Genomic DNA, 23,098 nt, shown 5'->3' with positions numbered 1-23,098 from the left:
AAATAAGCTGATAAATAAAAATGCTCCATTAAAACCAATCTCTGGGTGGAAGATGAAATCTTTTTCAAAACCTTGGATTACAAAAGGAATTCATAAAGCCATTAAAACGAAAAAAAAACTTCTCGACGGGGGTAATATTAAACTCTTTAAGATATATAGAAATAAAAGTCTAACATTACCTCGTCTGAGTAAAAAAAATTTACTTCCATAATTATTTTCTAAACAATACAAACAACATCAAGCGGACCTGGGAAGGTATTAATGATTTGATCAACCGTAAAAACAAAAACTCGAAGGTGATTGCGGCAATGAAACGCCTACTTAACCAGGTGATATCCCATGATCCCCTAGAAAATGCTAATATACTCAATCGCCATTTTGCTTCTATTGGCAACCGACTTGCCTCTGATCTACCAAGCTGTGACAAGTCTTTTTGTGACTACCTCCCACTAAATGTTCCTTCCTGCTCTTTTGTGTTTGACTTTGTTCTTCCTTCTGAAATCGAGCTTCAAATAATGCTCACGCCAACAAACAAGTCCCATGGACTCTACTCGTGCCCAACTCGATTACTTAAATGCTCACGTCATATTATATCAACCCCTCTGGCAACTCTAATAAACAACTCGGTTCAAAGGGGTATTTTCCCCTCCAAACTTAAGCATGCTAAGATTATTCCAATATTTAATGATGGGGACGAAGCCAAACCTGGAAACTATCGTCCAATATCACTTCTTTTGGTCTTTAATAGACTCTTTAAGAAAATTATGTTCAACCGCCTAAAGTCCTTTTTTAGCAAACATTGCTTATTTTACGAGTCTCAGTACGGTTTCCGAAAACAGCGCTCAACCGAGCATGCAATCCTGGATATTGTGAACAAAATTCAATCAAACATGGACAAGGGAATGTTCTCCTGTAGTGTATTTATTGACCTTCAAAAAGCATTTGATACTGTGAATCACTCTATCCTCCTTCATAAATTATCCCATTACGGCATCCGTGGTATAGTTAATGACTGGTTCTCCTCCTATCTCTCAAATAGAATCCAGACCCCACTCAAGTAGGTCCCCGCGTATCTAGAAAGGAAAGTGCCCTTTGTGGCGTTCCTCAGGAGAGTGTACTTGGCCACTTACTATTTCTTATTTATGTAAATGTATCAACATGGCCTCAGACAAGTTAACCTTTTACCTTTTTGCTGATGACACTAACCTTTTATACGCTGATAAAAACCTAAAATCCCTCGAAACTATCGTCAACTGTGAACTAATTAAAGTTTTCGTCTGGTTAATAGCAAATAAACTCTCCTTAAATATTAAGAAAACAAACTATATAATTTTTCATCCATACCAAAAACGCATTAATTTCAAAATTTGTATAAAGGCCTATGATGGCGGCACTAAAACGTTCTTTGATCTTGAACGTAAGGTAATGTTAAATACTTAGGGGCAATAATTGACCAACATTTATCCTGGAAACACCACATTAAATATATTTCTCTAAAAATCAGCAGAAATATTGGAATTATTTCGAGACTAAGACACTTTGTCCCTTTAAAAACACTTCTAAGTATTTACAATTCATTAATTTCTCCCTATATATCTTACGGCCTCATTCCCTAGGGCCAAGCTTCCAAATCTCATTTAGAAAAAATTCTTATACTCCAAAAGAGAGCCGTTCGCCTCATCAATTTTCTGACTTTCAGAACGCATGCAATTCCATATTTCGCCCAATCTAACATTCTGCCAATCTCAATGCTCTACTTCAAACTTTCATCAATCTTAATGTTTGATATAACCGCTAACTCTGCACCTCGAAATATCTGTAATCTACTTACTTCTACACAAGACATACATCAGTATAATACTCGCTCATCATCTTCTGGTAACTACTATATTAATCATTCTTGGCTCAATCATCGTAAAAACTATTTTTCCATTGTTGGTGCTAAAATCTGGAACAGCATCCCGAAAGCTATCGGAAACTACCAAAGCACATGTTCAAATAGAAAATTCAAGCATTACTATTTGAAACTCTGGACAGGTATGCTGGCACTAGCACTCTTACTTCTGAAATAAAAAAAAACATCTTAATTACAATTCAATCATAAATTATAATATTTTTCTTAACTTTTTATCACTTTTTTTTAATCTTTTGACAAATAATGTATTCAAAAACGACTTTTTTAACGCCTTCAATTAGTAATTAGTGTTTGTTTGTCCTTAACATCGCCCGCCTAGATTAGCTCGCTATTTGCAGGCGGTGTTTATTGTAAGTAATTGTTTTGGAAGACCTAATAAACGTGTAAACTAAAAACTTGTGAACAAGAAAATGTGCTTTTGTGATTGAAATATTTCGACCTTGCGTGACAAACGCTTGAGTGCGTTGAATTTATAGTAGTATCAAATTGCTCCCAGTCTTCAACATCTTCAGCAAAGAACATCTGACCTGCCGTTACAGATAATTGAATTGTCCTCTTTCAAGTCCACAAAGAAGCTTAAGTTTACCCTGGAACTTATTTAAAACTTATAGGTGTTCGAATACGCAACAGAAGAAAAACACTCCCTCCACTAGCTAACGGAATGTGTTATTGTAAACAATTCCGCCAAGGGAAATGGATGAGAATTTGAAACGAAAGCGGGATAAAAACCAATCTGTCGTTGTTAGCTATGCAAGGCTAGGTTACTGTATTGATTTACAGATCGAACACGGCGCTAACTTCTAAAATGTGCTTGGAATTCTGGATTTAACCACGGGGTGCCTAATCAGATTATGTCGTAACGTAGTTTCTAAAGTTTCTACATTGTACATGTGGAAAAACAATAGGATCCATAGTCCCCTACCAGGTTCATCCAGCTAGACCCAACCCACCCATCCCACCCCGGGGAAGGACATCCATCACTCAGTAATCTCGTGCATGGGAAATTAACGTCTCCTACCCCTCCTGCAGGAGACGTTAATTTATTCGTCCCTATCCGAGAAGACTAGAATACCTAAGCATTTCTTGGTGTTATAAAAAGGTAGCATATTCTTCTCAATTATTTTAAGACCTTGAGTGTTTGGTCCGGTCGGGGCTCGAACAACAGTCTGGCGCTCTATCCATGGAGCTAACTGGGAGGCGTTTCATGACGAAGTTGCGATTTTCACGAAGTTCAGCCTAGTTTTTGCGCGCGGAAATGAAAAGCCCCAAACTAAGTTTTATATCCCCGAAAACGACACTATTTCCACTTATCATGACCTTAACCTAAACCTATTCTGAGTTATACCGCATGAGGGAAATGATAATTAAAAATTGGCAACAAAATGCGATATTTGGATTTTGAATTATTGGTGATTTTTAAAAGCGTTCCCTGAGCTCAAAAATTAAATGAAATGGTCCTGTTTTAGACTTTCTTATTACAGACTCATTTATTACAGATTCACTCCACTAGATAACACAACAAATAATATGAATTACAATTAAGGTTAATAAAAACCATGAAAGTAAAAATTAGAGAGATGGGGACAACGAAAAGCACTGACGCACCATACAAGGGATGCCCCCTCTAATTTAAAGTATAGAAAAATTATATAGAAATATAAAAATAGATGCCCTAATTATCCTTATCCTTAATAAAACTTAAAACATTCTTTTCAAAAGTTTCATTACTATCTGATTCTCTAATGTGATTAGGTAAGCTATTCCATTCACCAACGATACGGTTAAAAAAACTATATTTAAGACCGTTAGTTCTACTAAAATTTGGGACAAGGTCCTGTGTGTCATTTTTCCTCAAACTATAAGCCATGCTTCTATCCTTACAAAATATAAGCTTATTGGAAATGTCTATGTCAAAATGGCCATTAATTACGTTTAAAAGAAAACGTAACATCCCTAATGAACCGCCTATCAGATAATAGCAATAATTTCAATTTAGATAGTCTAGTACCATAATAATCATCAGACCCAGTGATCCATCTGGCAGCTGTTCGATAAACAGCCTCCAATTTGTCAATGTTACGTTTAGTATAAGGGTTCCAAGTTCCACATGAATATTCCAGTAGAGGTCTCACAAGACTACAATAAAGTGTTCTCATGCTTTCAACATCATTTAAGTCTCTACAGGTCCTTTTTACCAACCCTAAAACCCTATTGGCCTTAGCAGTTATTCTATCTTTATGCTGGTTCCATGAGAGACCACTAGCAGTAAACAATCCTAAATCTTTATAAAAATTAACACATTCCAAAGGTTGACCCTCAGTGTTATACTCCCCAACTAAGGGTGCCTTTTTCCTGGTTATTCGCATGATCTTACATTTCTTAGTATTAATTGTCATCTTCTTCATCTTACACCAATCTGATATTTTATCTATGTCACTTAGAAAAGAGGACAGATCTTCTTGAGTATTAATAACCCTATACATTTTGCTATCATCAGCGTATGATGGAATTAAGCTGTTCTTACTGAATACCGCTGGTAAATCATTGATGTATATTATAGAAAAATTCACTACCTGACGAGTGAATTCCACGTTAAATTTCACGCGAAAAACCGATATCGCACGAATTGCGAAGCGATGAGTGCGATATCCGCCGGTTTTTCGAGTGAAATTTAACGTGGAATTCACGAGTCAGGCAGTGAATTTTTCTTGAATCGCATAACTGAATAAAAATAAGAAAACAAGAAATTAAACGGCAATATTATTGTTTGTTTTTATCCCGTACGCTCGCCCTAGAAAGCCATTTTAAAGTCAACTGTCAGAGCTGTCATTGTTAAGGGAATAGAAAGCAAGGTAAGTCGCTCATGTTTGAACCGTCGACAATTTTATTTGTACCTCGTGAATTTCCTTCAATCGCATAGCTAAAGCCACCAAATCACTGGGTGAAACCAGATGTTTTGTACTTTTGTGCACCACGCCAGTGCGCAAACAATGAAAACCCTTTAAAAGTCAGTTGTCAATATCTAGCGAATGGCGGGAACAAGATATTTTCAGAATGAAAATCACTTTTATTTAAAACTCGTGGAGAAAGCAGTGCCTAACATTTTACAATCTTCAGCATAAAACTGAAAGTACAAAATACGGAGTTATTTAAGACAGAGATTTGCCTGCAACCACTCAACTTGGCAAAATGTGGCGCCGACAATCAACAACTGAATGATCAAATCCTCAAGCGAAATGAAAATTTCAAGCGTTCCGGTATCAAAGCAAGGTCTTCAAAAAACCGGAAAGTGCCTTACAGTTATGAAAAAGTGTATTCAAAATATAATGATTAAGACTGGAATTTCTCGGTAAACTCTGACGGAAAACAGTTCAAACAAGGTTAAAAGTCACAATTTTAACTGTTTATCTTTCGTTGCAGGGAGTCGCTCGTTGGTGTCAATGCTGGACTGAACGTTTATGGAAATATTTACTGGAGAATTATTAAAAGTTACTCCATTAAACATTCCGCCAACTGCTCCTGCCATCAGGTAACTAGAACGACTGGCATTGCTGTCAAGGTCACTGGTAGCTGCTGCGTTGCTTGGCGTGGCTGAGCTATTGAGAACAATCTCCCGTAAAGCATGACTTGAATAGCCGTTGGTAGTTGTCGTGCTTGGGTTGAAACCGGCCAACTTCTTCGACATTCGCCGCTGTTTTTCCAGAGGATTATGGCTGTAGCTGGATATGGATTCCGGATTGGAGTGGCCAGTGAGCTCTGACATCTCCAGTGGGTCGAAATCATCACGGAGCGCTTGGATGACTGTTTTGCGAACACTCGAATTTGTGAATTTGCCGTCTAGTGTTTTTTGAAACCATGTTGTCTCTAAAAGAGGCCAGTTTGCCATCTGTATAGGCTACAATGGTTTGGATTTCCCGAAAAAGATGCTTGGATTGGAGTGGCCAGTGAGCTCTGACATCTCCAGTGGGTCGAAATCATCACGGAGCGCTTGGATGACTGTTTTTCGAACACTCGAATTTGTGAATTTGCCATCTAGTGTTTTTTGAAACCATGTTGTCTCTAAAATAGGCCAGTTTGCCATCTGTATAGGCTACAATGGTTTGGATTTCCCGAAAAAGATGCTTCACCTTTTTTGGCATTGATACCTGTTTTGGTTTTCTTTCGTAACGCTTGTTTGGTTTTCCTCGGCAAGAACTGTCGTTTGACTTTCTTCCCTTGTCTCTGGCATTTTGATTTTTTTTTCTGTGCGCTTTCTCGTACTTTTGAGCATGAGTGGTTTCCTCCAATTTTCTAAACAATTTAATTTCAATTCAAAATTTGGAAGACATTCGTTTTCTATAAATTTGTTTAAATTTGTTCATATTTTCGTAGCACTAGTTGTATTTACGTTCTTACGTTCTTAACAATAATTTTTGATCGTGACTCACATCAGCGATATCGCTTCATGCATTGGTTCCACGCTAAATGCCCTCTCTTCCGGTCGACATATTGACCAATCAGAGGGCGTGTTTGCCTTAAGCTATGCGATTCTATGAAGAATAATGGTCCCAACAAAGAACCCTATGGGACACCAGAGGTTACGGTTAACCAATCGGAAGCCTCTCTTTTAACTACTACACTTTTAGACTTAAGCCATTCCTCAATCCCTCCTTTGAAAATTTGTCAAATAGATACGAGCTTGCTTTCTGTTGCGCTTTTCATGGGCAAAGTTCGTTTGCCTCCACTCGGGGCACTGACTTCCGCCGTTTTACGGCTACCGACTCTCGTTTCAGTTTTCTTAAATTTTCTCGGATAAAGAAGCAAGTCTGGGAACGAAAACCTAACCACGTTTCTAAGTTCGCTATAAGGTATCTCTGGGCAAATTATCAAGGTTTTCAACTTTTCGATCATGTACCACATTTTTCGATTTTCACTCAGTCAATTCAAACATTCGCTCTTAAAAACCCTTAACCAAAATCCATTTGGTTAACGAGATAAGAAAATGTTCAGTTAAGAAGCAAGCTGTAGGTAATTGGAATAATGTTGTTTTCATTATCTGGTTCGATTGACAAAGTTCCTTTTGACGCAACGTCCTAATACTCAAGTCAACAAAGAATTCATAAACTGCGGTCGGAAATCAATGGATATATATTTGCGATTTATCAAAATTCGCTGAAAGGTTATTTGATTCTAATTTCATTAGCAAAATTTACCATATGACTTCTTCATATGCCTTTACTCCGTAAAAATGCGCCCATAAAATGGTATAATAGTAACACACATGCCAATTCCATTTCTATTAAGATTTCATTGCAATTAGAGAGTAAAGTTAGTAAAAGCAATTTAAGTAAGACTTTGTAATCTGGCTCTGTCTTCTCAAAAGCCTTAGATTAGATGGGAGAGTCTGCTGTGCAACACAACTTGTTTGTTTTATCGGTAAAGTTTCATGTCGTAAAAATTTAATTAGTTTAATTTAATATAGTCAATTTTCACTACATTACGTTTTGCAGTGGGAAGGACTAGAAAGGAACATAAAAACCATTCGTGCTAGTCCACATCAAGAGTCAGACACGCAGGCATTTGTGAGAGTATTGTTATTTTACAATTTATTTGAAACTACTCCATCTCAAGTAGAAATCCATTTGTAGCTGAGTGAAAAAGATAAGTCGTTATTTTCAATTTCGGAATATAGAAAGATCCAGTGAGAAGGACTCAGAGTGTAAGAACTGGTAGTGGTCCGTTTTATTCTATAAGCTCATTTATATATTGTTCACATCATTGTTTACATCTCTAATGTTATAGACTATGTACAAAGATCTTACTTAAGTTTGTTCTTTCTTCCTATCCAGTAACAGATCTGACAAGCGTTCTCTATGGCTGGTGATAATCGTGACCGTATCACTCAGCTTTAAAATTATCCCCTCGAGTGAAGCCAACGAGGGATCTAACTCCATGGAAAGCAAAGTGCTTATCTGATTGTCAGCTTTGCTGCTTGTCTTACTTCACTAATCTTCCAGCAATTAAGAAACGGATTTAACGTCGAGTTAAAGTGAACTAACTAAAGACAATTGTTATTCTTCTTAGGACACTTAAGCGCGATGAATATGTTTTTCCAAGAGTGATCACAATTGCCAATATAAAAAAATTGCGCATAAAAAACTAACACTAACTGCATTCACAGTGTACTGCGCACTGCCTTTCTGTATCGCGCCATGTTTAGTGCATTTAGTTGCCTCGGCGGTTGTTCAACATGATCGTCTACTTGAGTCTGAGGCCAGTGAAACAATCAGGCATAGTGGTTTAAATATCCAGTTCCACAAATACGTTATATGATGATCAATTATGGTGTTTAAAGAGACCTCGACAAGACAAAAAATCCAAAAAGTAGCTACAATGATAAAGGTACGCGTTAAAGTTAAAAATTTGCCCCTATTTCAGCACCAAGAACAGGGCAAGAAGTCTGTCCTCGCTGATCATGATGGCTGCTATTGTCAGCAAAGAAACCCCACATAATGCTATGCTTGATATGTAGGCTGCAGTATTTGCGTATTGACAAATAACCCAATGTTCGTGAACCAAGGATACCACAAAAGCAGGATTGAGAGGCTGTATAACAAGACCAACTAACAGATCAGTTGTTACTAGACAACGATACAAGAGTTTCCATAAAGGGAAGATTCCTTGTGAAGGGCAACAAGAATGAATGAATTTCCAAGAAACGCTGTGATGAAGAAGACACTATACGTTTCTTATTTCTTCCTATCCAATAAAATATCGGACAGGCGTTCTCTACAGCAGGTAATAATCGTGACTGTATTACTTAGCTTTGAAAATTTTCATTCAAGTGTAGCTACGAGCGATCTAACTCCATGGACAGCAAAGTGCTTGTCTGATTGTCTGCTTTACTGCTTGTCTTACTTCACCAATCTTCCAGCAGTAAAGAAACGGATTTAACGTTGAATTAAAGTAGACTAAGACAGATGTTAATTCCACTATGTTGAACAAGTGTGACGAAGATATACCATTATGAGCGATTGCCAATAACAATACAATCATAGAGGATGGCGCATAACAAACAATTAATCCTAACTGCACCCACAGTGCACTGTGCACCGCCTTTCTGTATCGCGCCATGTTCAGTGCATTTGGTTGGCTCGGCTGTTGTTGAACAGGATCGTGTACTTGAGTATGATGATACCTGAGAGTGCAAAAAATCTTTGTATACGAGGCCAGTGAAATAATCAGGCAAAGTAGTACAATTGTGCCACTCCACAAGTACACTATACGATAATCAATTTTGAGGTATAAGAAGACCGCGACGACAGAAAAAGCCCAAATGGCAGCGACAATGATATAGGTGCGCTTCAAAGTTACGATTTGTCTGTATCTCAGCCCCAACAGCAGTGCAAGAAGTCTGTCCACGCTTATGGCTGTCATCGTCAATAGAGACACCGTACATAAGCCAAGGGTTGTTGTGGGGTTTACATAGGCTATGTATCGACAAACACCCCAGTGTTCGAGAACGAAGGATATCAATAAAGTAGCATGGAGAGGCTGGCAAACAAGACCTACCAGCAAATCAGTTGTTGCCAGACATCGATACAAGAGTTTGGACGGTCGATGAAGGGAAGATTCCTTGTGAAGGGCGACAAGAATGAGAGAATTTCCAAGAAACGCTGTAATGGAGAGGAGAAGATTAACTGCTGCGTAAGAGACTACATTTGGTGGAGGCCCACCCACCAAAGGGCTTGAAGGGAAACATGTTTTCGTCAGTGTTACACCTCTTGTGAAATTTGTCGTCGACATTATTCTGTGTTGGACTTTTTTTTCTTGCAGGTTATCTGTGATTACAACGAGAAATATTTTGTCTAAACGCACACACCCAGCCACGATTGCTGAAACCGGACTTCTTTGACATTTATCTCGAAAGACTTCCTCGTCACCTTTTCCTCATTTAGCAGGGCGTGAGAAAATTGTCTGTTGTGAACTTGTCAGGCGCCTAACGTATGAAATAGAAATAAGAGGCAGATTTAGAGAAAATTTAAAATTTCGTTTAACATTGCGCGCGGTAAAAAAAAAATTCCCTCTTTACCAGGATAAACTTCAGTTGATAGGGTGCTAATCAATTGTCCATATCATTTGTGTGAAGCTTAGACACTAATCATAATCAGCCTCAGGAAGTTGAAAATAAACAAGAGGTTAACGTTATATCCCCTTAAATCATTCATTCATTGGATGGGGGGGAATCAAAATAGATGCACGACACGCGAATCGAGTGATGTCATCGCTTAAAAAATGCAGCGTTTTTTTTTAATTCTTGTTAATGAGTTCTTACTACCTCTTTAATTGTTCTATCAACTTCTCTTTGCTTATTCCGAGTGGCGATTGCAGCTTAACTACTAGCCAATCAAATGTGGGTCGCAATTAGCATTTTATATCTGGATTAGTGAAATGAAATCTTAGTACTTAAGATGCTCGTTTAACTTTAGCTTTGTTTTCACTGTCCTATGCCGCTTTTTGCGTTTTTATCTTAGACGTTGTCCAGAAGTTACGAGATTTTTAAGTCCGCTCCACACGCTTTTGTCTCTTGCGTTGGATTAAAGCGGGCAATCCAGAGCGGGCAAGATGGGCCCATCTTGCCTGCTCTGGTAGCTAATCAGAACACAGGGTTCGCTTCATCTTGCCTACGGGGTCTGCCAGCAATACAATTATACAAGGTACTGAGCCTCGCAATAACGCGAGCAACCCGGACGTCGTTGACTAAGAGTGCGTAACAGGCGGATTTTGGAGGGAACAGGCAGTTTGGGGGCGTTACGAAAATTAAGGAGGCTGAGAATTAATTGTATTGCAACGGCTAGGCCTTAGCACCTGGCCTCATTTTGAGACCACGCTTTTAACTTGTATCAAACTATTTTTTTCCTTTTCGTTCGGATGTCACTTTTTACCATTTTACCCTTTTTTCATTTTCAATCCACCCTTTTTATACAGATGCATGGATCTGTATCCATCTTTACGTATATATTCATAGACTGAGATACAATGAAATATATGAAGTTCATATATTTTGAACTGCGGTATTAGATGCATATGATGTACGATCCTCGCAGTAGATAGCGCTATTTAAGCAATAGCGAAAATCAGACCTGAAAAAAATCAAGCCTGTACGGGATTCGAACCACTGACCTCTGCGATACTAGTGCAGCGCTCTACCAATTGAGCCAACAAGCCAACTGGGAGCAGGCCGTTAAGTTGATTCGTAATAAACCCGTGAAAGTGATAAATGCGATACAATGAAATATATGAAGTTCATATATTTTGAACTGCGGTATTAGATGCATATGATGTATCATATGCATCTAATAACGGGATGTTATTTTGTAATAACGGGATTTTCGCTATTGCTTAAATAGCGCTATCTACTGCGAGGATCGTACATCATATGTATTCATAGACTGTTGGACAAATAACCAAAGAAATTCGAGACCAAAACTGAATCAGCTTGCTTGGCAATATGGCGTCAGCACCAAACGCTTTCCTTTAGAAAACAATATTGATATCTTTTCGTACAACAAAAATACCTTGAACAACTCTCTTGTACTATTTTGCCAGCACGTGTGGCAGTACGGTGTCAACGCCAAGCGCTTTCTTTTAATTAGCCGGAGAAAAGAGTGGAAATTGTTTTATCGAATGCAGAATACCTCTAACAACTCTTTTAAATTACTCTTTGAAATTTTATCCAGCGCATTCATATTGCGAGGAGGAGTAAAGATGAGAGTACAATTGATGAGTGAACCGCACCTTCTATCGGTTTACCGCTGATAAGCCACGCAGGATGTTGGGAGAACCCCAGAAAAATTTATGAACCACGAGGCGCAGGCGAGGGGTTTACAAACTTTTCCAATAACATATCGGACTTCACTAACCTTCCAGCAGTAAAGAACCGATTTAACTTTGGGTTAAAGTGAACTTAGCCTTCTGCCATTTCCCATCTTCCAAAGAAGGGGAGTACTGAAGATCAATAAATAAAGTCTGTGCTCTACCTTTATCACCGGTTAGATTTGTTGTCACCATTATTCTTCACTGTTTTTTTCCCTCAGGTCAAATGTGATTCCAATGGAAACATTTAGTCTTGAGAGTCCTTTCCTATCCTGGATCACCCAAAATTTACTTTCATCAGATTAATCATATTTCCCATCACTTCGTTACTTAATAAACATTTGTTTCGTTTTTTCGCCTGATTACTTATAACGGTATGTCACGAGATATATTTTTGTCTTCACAGCACCTGCCAAGCCACGATCACCTAAACTTCATCTCCTTAATAACATTTACACAGAAACTCCTCAGCAACTTTCACTCATTAAAATATGATTACTAATGTCTGTTTTGTCACAAAAGATGTCAACTTCTTACCATGCGGCAGTTCGTGAAATTACCCGTTATCAAATGTAACTTCATAACGATTTCTTTGGAACAGGTAAAGCTTTGACATATCCTTCCGTCTATTCTTGGGTTTCACGTGACGTCACAAGCTTTGCTGAAGTTAGTGTCCGCCATGTTGGTGTCCCTCGGGTTTCAAATTTATGAATAATTAGTTGATTTCTATAGTGAAGCCCTCTCTCTTATCGCCGTATTATTTCGCCAACCACATGAATATCCAGAAAGAAAAAAGCGATAAAAGTATCTGGCATTCATCTTAAGGTATCCCAGTGCTCTCTGAGTATGCCGAAAGCTTAGAGAGTTGGAAGGAAAGATGTTTGCAAAAGATCTCGGTCATCGGGATTGACCCTGCAAGCATACCAGCCGAGAAGTTCAGTCCAAAATGCTTGCCTCCTATGGAAGTGTCGGACTTGCTGAGTTACCTCGTTCTTGAGACCAGCTTCTACACCAAGAAGCAGTTCAAGGCGTTCAAGAGTCTAGAGGCGTTTAATCAAATGGTGTCGGGATTTGTAACCTCAGTTGTAATAATCACCGGCAAGTAGGTATCCTTTAGTGAACATTTGGGTCATTTCCGTAAACGATGGGACTATTTTTTCAGTCCATTGCTTGGGATGCAAAGCTGGACTGGCTGAGTCATGCTCACATAACGCGAGTGTTTTATTTTATGTTAGAGGCAACTACTCGCGGCAAGCTCGCTGGGTGTCACGAAAACTCAGACCCCTCGAAGTGTTCTCCAAGCTTCCGAAGTGCTCCATAATTCGATAGTGCATAGCATAAAGCATTAACCAATTGTTTTATAACATAACTGGTGGAATAATGCAACAAATCCGACGCGAAAGACGGACAATAATATCAATAGTGATTCTTCAGTGAAGCGAATCGTGACGGCGCTGATGCCGAGTCTTCTTTAATTTCCCGTTGTTTTTCTCTTTCTGCCTCATTTAAGAACTCTAGCCCAAGGGTCGCAAAATTGTCTTCGTTTAGGGACTGGTGGGCCGAGTCTCTGTTTGTATCCATTATTATCGCAAAATATTTGAGAATTTTAACAGAGCGACAACAAAGATCTGTGCAACGAAGTACAAAAAAGTAAACAAACGTCCCTTTCGGCTCGTCAAAATCACGCCACATTTTAATACTTTGGTGTTGGAGCGAGCGCATTTGATCCAGTTAACTGTGAATGAAAAGCTCAAAATTAACGGAAAAAATGGAGGAAATCTAAGCTAAATGAAGTCTTGTATCACTCTAAAATGTTTTAATACTCAACGATCGGACGATTTTGCGAAACGTGCAACTTGCGGCCTTGTTTTTGCTGCTTCAGTTGGATCAAGACACAAAAGGTCAAAATACACGCGGCATTACCAGGAGTGATCATGAGTCGAGTTTATCTCGAATTTTCGAGGGGTCTGAGTTTTCGGGGTCTGAGGTCTGACGTCTGAGTTCTTGGGGTGTGAGTTTTCGTGACACCCCAAGCTCGCTTGCACTCAGGTAAAATGCTCAGGGATTTTCCCGACATATGTCAATGAAGTGCCGTATGCGAGGGCTACTGAAAGACATCGATTTCTCATCGGCTAAGAAGCTCAAAGAAAAGTTTGACCAAAAAGTCGAGTATCTACAACAGCCGCAAGCCTTACTACTATCTGTGGGAGGAACAAATTTCTCACTAATAGCAGCTTATCGGAGTCCTTGAAATTCTATACATTGTTCCACTAATGGGTAGATTTTACTAAATATATACTAAAATAGACTATAGCGTTAGAGGCGCGCTCTAATTTGTTAATGAAACTCGGAATACCTTTGCTATTCAACACCGTGCATTTTCGCGCAGGATTTGTGCCAGTCAATATTGTAATCGTTGCAGGAATAAATGAGTTAAAATCATCTTGTTGTACTACATTATCTCATTGTCATCGTATATTCTTAAACATTTATTCTCTCAGCGTTATCATCGGTGGCTAGCGACATAGCCATCTCCACAGTGAACAGTTGTTACGTGCCGCTTTCGCTGAGAGCGATCCTCTCGACTTCCCTTCGAGAGAAATTCTCTTTTATTTTTTGCCCATGAACTTGGTTTAGGACACATGTTTCAAACATAGTTTTGTTATTCAGCAATTCTCTATTATTTGCGTCGCCCCAAGCCAAAACTTATTTTTCGCCAGACCACCAGTCTGTACAGCGGCGAGTGGTCTATGTCGATCACACTGCAATAATGAAGCTCAAGTATTTCGCTCTTGCTACAACTTATGACACTGATGTCATGATTTATTCGGTTCACAGACAAAATATGGAAACTTCACCAAAGATATTTTTCATAGCAGGGTGATCAGAGGAGACACTTTTCTTCGACCTTAAGTTTGAAAGGAAACTGTGAACATGGTAACCTCTCTAAACCCCTAGCTGTTGGTCATCTCTCAGTAGGGAAATTAAAGGAAACTGTGAACAACTCGTGGATACATTACCTTCAATATCGACCGCTGCGAAAGGAAATGCCGATCCAAGTTGTTGAAGCCCACCAAAGAGGGGCACCATAGCTGTTCTACAATTGTTTTGGTCTGTGTTTCACCCCTAGTGAAATTCGTTGTCGAGATAAATCTATATTTTTCGTTTTCTTTGTAGCTGTTTCTTCAAATTAGCACTGACATTTAATTCCCTTAGCAAACAGGAAGTCATCGGCCAGCTGCATTCTTGTTTGACGATATGATAAGGAAACTGACTTTTCTCAGTCTTTAGAGGGACAAACGAAGCAGTACATTGAGCTAACTGCCATACCTTTGTGCCGATAATTTAGAGAAAAATATCTCTACTGCGTTGTGGTTAATTATAAATTTCGATAAAGCTTTGCAACAACGACAGTTAAAAGAAAAAACAAGCGAAAGTTAGGGACAGTTCATCGCTCGGAAGTGGTAGACAGAGAACCAAGAAAACTTGTCGTCGACAACTTAAACATGCACCAAAGTGAAACCGGATATATTAAATATTTTCAACAGTCGACAACATTTTTCATGCAATATCGTTTTTATAAGGTCGTAATAGTAGCAAGTATGATAAATATTGTAAGAAATAAACAACTTTTTTGAGAGACAAGTTTTGGCATGCTTATGCCATCTTCAATCAATGCGTAACAGAACGTGAGTAATTATATAACAAATCAATAAAGGCTGATAGTTTCGAAAGAAACTGTTTGGGGCTGCGTCGGTGGGAGTAACGAAATAATTTGGATATATCAACAAAGTTAAAATGGTAAATTGGCCACCGTAACGATTACAAAAGCTGACGTTTCGAGCGTTAGCCCTTCGTCGGAGCGAATAGAGGAATTGTGGGTTGTGTGCTTTTAAAGGCAGAAAATGAAGCTACGTTATTGGGATTATATAACAGACAAGTAGATGAATAAAATATTTACAGTATGATGTCAAACGCTAGAAAAGTGTTATAATGCTGTAATCGTTGTAATTGTTTTTCCCTTTCAAATTAAACACAATGCTTATTAATATTTGAAGATGTTTTGTTACTTAATTTTCACCGGTTCTTACAAAGTTTCCTTTCAGATCAATCCATTTTCATTTTTCCGGAATTTTATGTCAAATATTTCTATTACATTAACTGCCCAGTTTTTTTTGGACTTGTCAGGTGCCTTAGGTATGAAATAGCGAGAAGAGGGAAAAAAGAGGCATCTGTGGTATTGCTATTTTAAAGGCCGAAAATTGTCCCCCTCTACCTTAATGAGTTTTTCAGTTTTGGCAGTGTGCTAATCAAGCGTCCATATTATTTGTACGTAGTTGAGAATCATTATCAGCCATTGAAAAACTCATGGAAACAAAAAGTTCAAGATGGTCACTTTACTTGGTCTATGAAAGAGAATTGGAAATGAGACATCTCTAAATGCATCAAACTATTATGAATGTTTTCTTTTTCTTTTTTTGTTACAGATGCCAACGTATTACAAAAGCTTTGAATTAAATTTGGAATGGAAAAAGTTGTGTAGTAATTCTCAATCCGTCTAATTCGCAACCCCAGATTGATAAATTAGCATCAACAGTGAAACGCACAGACATCTGTCCCTGTCTACTTTGAAACTCCCTCCTCTCAAGTAAAAATGAGTCTATAGCTGAGCGAAGACGATAAGTCGTTATTGCAATTCCGTAAATAAAAAGACCCAGTAAAAAAAAACTCTGACTAGAAGAGCTCGTAATGCTCCGTTTTATTCTGTCCGCTCATCTACACATAGTTCACCATTAGTATTTTACATCTCTAGAATTCATAAGTGTTAAAGACTGTGTTTAAACATTCAACTTACGTTTCTTATTTCTTCCTATCCAATAAAATATCGGACAAGCGTTCTCTACAGCAGGTAATAATCGTGACTGTATGACTCAGCTTTAAAAATATTCATTCGAGTGTAGCTACGAGCGATCTAACTCCATGGACTGCAAAGTGCTTGTCTGATTGTCTGCTTTACTGCTTGTCTTACTTCACTAATCTTCCAGCAGTAAAGAAACGGATTTAACGTTGAATTAAAGGAGACTAAGACAATTGTTACTTTCAATATGATGAACAAGTGTGATGAAGATATTCCATTATGAAAGATTGCCATTAACAGTACAATAAAGAATGGCGCATAACAAATAATCAATGCTAACTGTACCCACCGTGTACTGTGCACTGCCTTTCTATATCGCACCATGTTTAGTACATTTGGTTGGCTCGAATGTTGTTGAATATGATCGTGTACTTGAGTATGATGATGCCTGAGAGTGCAAAAACTCTTTCTGAACGAGGCCAGTGAAATAATCCGGCAAAGTAGTATAAATATGCCGGTGCACAAATACTGTATAGGGTGATCAAATATGGCGTTTATGTCATTGTTTTTTAAAATGATGACATAAGGAGTTTTATTTCGTTATGATGTCATTTTAGAGTCAATAACTAAATGAAACTATTCCCCCAATTGTTTTAGTCAATACTGAACTATAAAAAAAATACTGTTAAAAAGCCTTAAAAGAAGTGAAAGTAAGGGATAGTCGATCGCTCGGAAATGACTGACATAGAATCAACAAAACTTGGAGACAAATTGAAAAGACAGCAGCGACATATTAGGTATACTGCGACCAGTTTGTGTTAAAAATCTCTTAGTTGTTTTTTTCATTCGAAATTCTTTTTCCTCGTTACAATGAATTTCAGATTTGAAAGTCCGTTGCATCTGTATTTCCTTTTCGCAAATGACCCTTGAGTTCTATTTCAATTCGATAATCCTCTTCGTTATTGACCACGCGTCAGGTCAAGATGGCTGGATATTGACCGAGTTATTTTTGTGCGTTTTTGTGGACCGAGACGAAGTCATTGTTCTGTATTCTATTTCTTTTTCCTGCAGGTTATCTGTGATTGCATTGAGAAATATTTTCTCTAGACGGCACGCACTCAGGAACGATTGTTGAAACCGCACTTCCTTGACATTAATCTCCAAAGACGTTTACTTGTCAGGTGCTTTAGGTATGAAAGCGTACATATCCCGTTATTTCATTAATCGACTGGGAATCAAAATAGCTGTAAGACACGCGAAACGAGTGATGCAATAGCTTAAAACATACAGCAATTTTTTTCATTATTATACAGGAGTTCTTACTATCTCCGGAAACTTCCTATTACATTCTTTTGGATTATTCTGAGTGGCGACTGCAGCTCTACTACGAGCTAATCAAATGTGGGCTGCATTTAGCATTTTATATTTCGACTAGGAAAGTGAAATTTCAGTACAAATAAGTATTGAAAGTTAATTTCGTCGACAAACACAAAGACATCGGCCATGTAACTGCTCACGAAAAGGGAATTAATATGCGTTATTGACCAAGCGTGTGGTCGAGATGGCTGGATATTGTCCTAGTTTTCTTTTTCTACATGTGGTTAATTATGAATTTCAAAAACGACAATTTGGAATAGTTACTCGCTTGGAAGTGGTGGACATAGAATCAATAAGACTTGAAGAAGACTTAAACATACACCAGCGACAAACTGGATGCTTTACATATTTTCAAGAGTCAACAATATTTTTCAAGCAATATCGTTTTTATTTTTAAGCATAATGCTTATTAATATTAGAAGAAGTTTTGTCGCTTGCTCATGTTAAGTTAGAGAAGCTGGGCAACAACACCAACCACCAGATCAGTTGTAGCCAAACAACGAAACAAAAGTTTAAACGGTCTGCCGATGAAGGCAAGTGTTACTGACAATCCGTCACAGATAAAGGCTAAAACAATAGTCTAATTTTTCATGCAAAAAGAAGTTTTGTCACTTGCACATGTTAAGTTAAAGAAGCTGGGCAACAATACCAACCACCAGATCAGTTGTAGCCAAACAACGAAACAAAAGTTTAAACGATCTTCCTGTGAAGTCAAGTGTTACTGACAAACCGTCACAGTTTGAATTCGTTCCTTTAATCCCAACGATTCACTTGTACATAACATAGTAAATACAGAATTAACAATGCGAACTTAAACCCAAGGAGACTGAAATACAACGAAATGAATTAAAAAAAAAAAAAAAAAAAAACAGGAAAATAGAAACGAATGCGTAACTACTTACAAGATCTGTACGGCACTCCGGAATAGCGATGACTGAATGAAATTTACAAACTACGGCGTTATATAACAGATAAAGGCTAAAAAAATAGTCTAAACAAGGTTACCCAATACTCAAAGGCGATTACATAAAACAACGCTGACAAACTTAATTTACATTTTAACAGCACGAAAAAATACAAACTAATAAATAAAGAACTGAAGTATCGAGGCGAGAACTATTTACACTAGTTACAAACAACAAAGAAGAACGACAGAACCGATAAAAAAAAAATAACCTCTAAAGTCCACAGTTCATTACTTAACGTAACTATGGTCCGACATGAGAGCAAGTCCATCCTTTTACACCATGGATTTTCAATTCCATTGTATTCTTCTTAACAACAGGTTCAGTTTCCCTATTTAAGCTTTCTTTTCTCCTTCCAAGAAACACAGTTTAGTTACTGGTCTTGAAAGAATTGTGGAAGAGGCAACACTTTGACATATCCTTCCGTCTATATACTCTAAAAGGCCTCTCCATTGATCTAAAATTTTTATTCTCCAACATCATGCACGATAGAAAAATTCCTTCCCCTTTGCTTTTTTCAGCAAACTATCTTTGATAATGAAGGGAGGAGGGTGTTTATCACCTGAAAATACTTATTACCTAAAAAATGTTGTCGAGTTGATGTTTCTCTGATAAATTTCCTAAAAACAGTTGTTTCTAACTTTTCTTCAGTTGTTAGCCGTGTGATGCAATTAAGTACACTAGACTTATTAAAGCACGACTGCTTCTCTTGCAATCACATAAAATTATTTCAAACGTCATGCACAGAAAAGTGCTTCTCTGATTGTCTGTTTCACAACTTGTGTTATTTCACTAATCTTCCAGCAGTAAAGAAACGAGTCTAACGTTGAGTTATAAAAGAAATTAGAAAAAGAAGCACTTCCCGTCTGCTGATAATTTGGGACGCTGAAGATTTCTTAGTGTAGATGAGCACAATATCTACCTACAGTGCATTTTACACTGCCTTTCTTTATCACAATAATTTGAATATATCAACAAAGTTGAAATGGTTAATTGGCCACCGTTACGATTATAAAAGCTGACGTTTCGAGCGTTAGCCCTTCGTCGGAGCCAATAGAGGACTTGTGGGTTGTGTGTGCTTTTAAATGCAGAAAACCAATCACGTAGCTCCTTTTTCTGCCTTTAAAAGCACACACAACCCACAATTCCTCTATTCGCTCCGACGAAGGGCTAACGCTCGAAACGTCAGCTTTTATAATCGTAACGGTGGCCAATTTACCATTTTAACTTTGTTGATATATTCAAATTATTTCGTTACCCCCACCAACGCAGCCCCAAACAGTTTCTTTAGAAACTATCAGCCTTCTTTCTGTATCACGCCGTGTTCAGAGAATTTGTTTTGCTCGGTTGTTGTTGAACATGATCTTGTACTTGAGCCTGATGACGACTGAGAGCGCTAAAAGTCTTTGTGTGCGAGGCGATAGAAATAACTAAGCAGGATGGTATACTATATATCCACACAAAAAATTTACACGTATTCTAAATTGTAGCATAAAGCAGCGATACTGGATAGAACCCAAGATACAACTATAATGATCTATGTCCTCTTTAAAGTCACAATTTGTCTGTATCTCAGCCCTAACAATTAGACTAACAGTCTGGTCACGCGTTCGGCCACGCTTATCGGTATGTCTATGTTTTGCATTTATCATCTGTGCGAGGATTTAATTTCTCACTGATACCAGTGAATAAGATTCCTTAAAACTCCCTAGATTGTTCCACTAAAGGGTGGATTTGACTAAATATATACTAAAATAATGAATGGCGTTAAAGGCGCGCTCTACTTTGCTAATCAAACTTCGAATATCCTTTGCTATTCACCTCCGAGCATTTTCGTGCAGGATTTGCGCCAGATAATATTGTAATCGTCGCAGGAATAAAATTTTTGAAATCATCTTTTTGTGCTATATTATCTTATTGTTTTAGTAGATGCTAAAACAACAATTCCCTCTGCAGTGTTACCATCGGTGGCTAGCGACATAGGCACCTCCACTTCGGTGAATAGTTGTTCTTCTCCACTTCTCTTTTTTTTTTTGTGTAGGCACAAGCCAAATTGATTTTGTTTGGCCAGGCCACTCGTTGGACAGCGATCGAAGGTGTAAATGTCACTAATTTTATCGAGAGCGCTGCGACTACAATAATATAGCTTACGGAATTCTCTCTTGATCCAAGATACAGGATGTATTCAGTCAATTCATAAACAAGATATGGAAATTTCCCCTAAAATATTTTTCATACCAGTGTTATCAGAGGAGAACCCTCTCTTCGACCTTAATTCGCACATGAAATATTCACCAATTTATAAGAAAGAATTCTTTCGAATGAAGGTCGAGAAGATCGCTCTTAAGTGATAAAAAATAATTAAAAAACGGCGAAACCATAAGTGATGACAGATTAGTAGTTTTAAGCCTTAAGTGGCGCGATATTTTCATCTTTTTTTGTCTTTACGAAAGAGTACAACCACCCTCTACGCTGATAAAACTTCTCAACTATTTTTCTGAGCATCTTATATATTAGAAAGAAAAAAACCAAGAAGTTTTATCATAGGACATACATACGAATGTGCGACACTAATACCATAGTCTTGCTATTTCATGAGAAAAAAACTCTATCTTCCGGAGCAAACTGTTCCAAAAAAGTAGAAATGTATTAACATACGACGTGTTTGCTGCTTTGTTCGTATTTTCTCCTTTTTTTTTTTTTTTTCTCTTTTTTGCGGCTTTCACAAATTACTTTCAAGCAAGCGCTCGCGCATCAAAAGAGAAACAATGTTACTTACCGTTATCTGACAAGGAGATGGTAAATGAAATTTGAACCAGGAAAACTGCACTTCTTGAGAGAGGAGAAATATTTATACTAGGAAATATCCTCCATCATTTCGCTGATAAAACATTCAGCTGCTTCGTTATTCCTTTATTTTAATTGTAACTGTGCGTAATGGGAGATATTTTTGTCGTGAGAGCACCTGCCAGGCAACGATCACGTAAACCTCACTTTCTTAATAACATCACTCGCGTAAACCTCACTTTAAGCAGTCAGGACCGCGACACCAAGGAAGACGTCGATTAAAAATTGACTTTCGCCGTCTCATACGGCGCTAAACCTTAACCTCAATATAACGTGTAAAAGTATCGTTGATTTTCAAATGGAAATGAAATAATTTGGCGTCGCAGTTTCGGTTTAGTTTAGTTTGTCGGGATTTGCCACTGAAAAATGCAATTTACAAGTACATAAACAGAGACACGCAATAAATAAACAAAAATATAATGGCTGGAGAAAAATACAGGGCGAGCCCCAATTGAGATTTGTCCCCTTACAAAACACAAAGAATAGAAAAATATAGGTTACATATGCACTTATGTACTTTGTCTACAGAATAAAATAATTTGCCGACCGACTGCGACACTTAGTTCGGGCGGAGTATAGAGCGTAAGCTTTTCTGTATAAAACCGCTTAACTAAGGCTTTAAAGTTATGTAAAGAGCTTGCTTGCTAAATGTTGCTCTGTAAATCGTTCCATAATTTAATTGTGCGAGGAAAAAAATTCGCATACGACGCGAATTTTGGTGATTTCACGTCGTTGTTTTGCAAAGTACGGAGGAGAAATGTACTAAGTTTTAAAACGCACGTGCTGAGCTATAGTTCTTCCGATTAGATCTTTCGTTTTTTCCGCGTCCTCGTTGCCGTCGCCGTCGTGGTTTGGCTCCCTAATGACATTCACACAGAAACTTCCGAAGTAACGTTCACTCCTGTTAATTGTAACTGGTAATTCTTTGACAATCTATTCCCTTCATAGATTCCCAATTTTTATTACGGGCGCCATGAACGACAGAAATATTTCTTTCAGCAGGGAAAGTCTTTCTTGCAAATTAACCTTGACAATTAGTGAGATACTAGGGAAAAACTTTCGTTGAAATGAAAATTAAATATCCAAGGTGAAAAGTTAATCAGCTGCATGCAATTGGAAATGATTTGAACGCAGACTGCGTAAATGAAAACTTATTCCCTTGTTTGTTTTTGTCAAGTGCCTCCCTAATTGAATGGATTACAGACAAAAGTTGCGAAGAACACGAACGGGAACGCATGAATCCGTGTTGTAAAAATGTAAATTAACTGCGAGACGCGGGAA

The 23,098-nt window shown here is 37.9% G+C and overlaps 1 protein-coding gene across 2 annotated transcripts; it reads right to left on the bottom strand.

The window, feature by feature from the left end:
* Positions 1–7,207: 7,207 nt before the first annotated feature.
* Positions 7,208–21,871, bottom strand: LOC148720017 (melanocyte-stimulating hormone receptor-like). Of its 2 annotated transcripts, none has more exons than XM_088739622.1 (2): positions 21,750–21,871; positions 7,208–9,893 (listed from the first exon to the last, which is right to left on the bottom strand). In XM_088739622.1, the coding sequence occupies exon 2, from the start codon at positions 9,698–9,700 to the stop codon at positions 8,756–8,758; it is 945 nt and encodes a 314-aa protein (XP_088595748.1). In that variant the 5' UTR covers positions 9,701–9,893; positions 21,750–21,871; the 3' UTR covers positions 7,208–8,755. The 2 variants fall into 2 exon arrangements, with proteins under 2 accessions (XP_088595748.1, XP_088595749.1); XM_088739623.1 differs by lacking the exon at positions 21,750–21,871 and adding an exon at positions 11,935–12,093.
* Between the last annotated feature and the right edge of the window lie 1,227 nt (positions 21,872–23,098).

The sequence above is a fragment of the Stylophora pistillata genome, chromosome 11, assembly GCF_964205215.1.
Source record: "Stylophora pistillata chromosome 11, jaStyPist1.2, whole genome shotgun sequence".
Taxonomy (NCBI): Eukaryota; Metazoa; Cnidaria; class Anthozoa; order Scleractinia; family Pocilloporidae; genus Stylophora; species Stylophora pistillata.
The sequence above is the reverse complement of the archived record's forward strand: the minus strand, read 5'-3'. Positions and strand labels throughout refer to the sequence as shown.

Coding starts and splice junctions, on each gene's coding strand:
- LOC148720017 (XM_088739622.1), bottom strand. CDS start 9,700: ATGTCGACGACAAATTTCACAAGAGGTGTAACACTGACGAAAACATGT.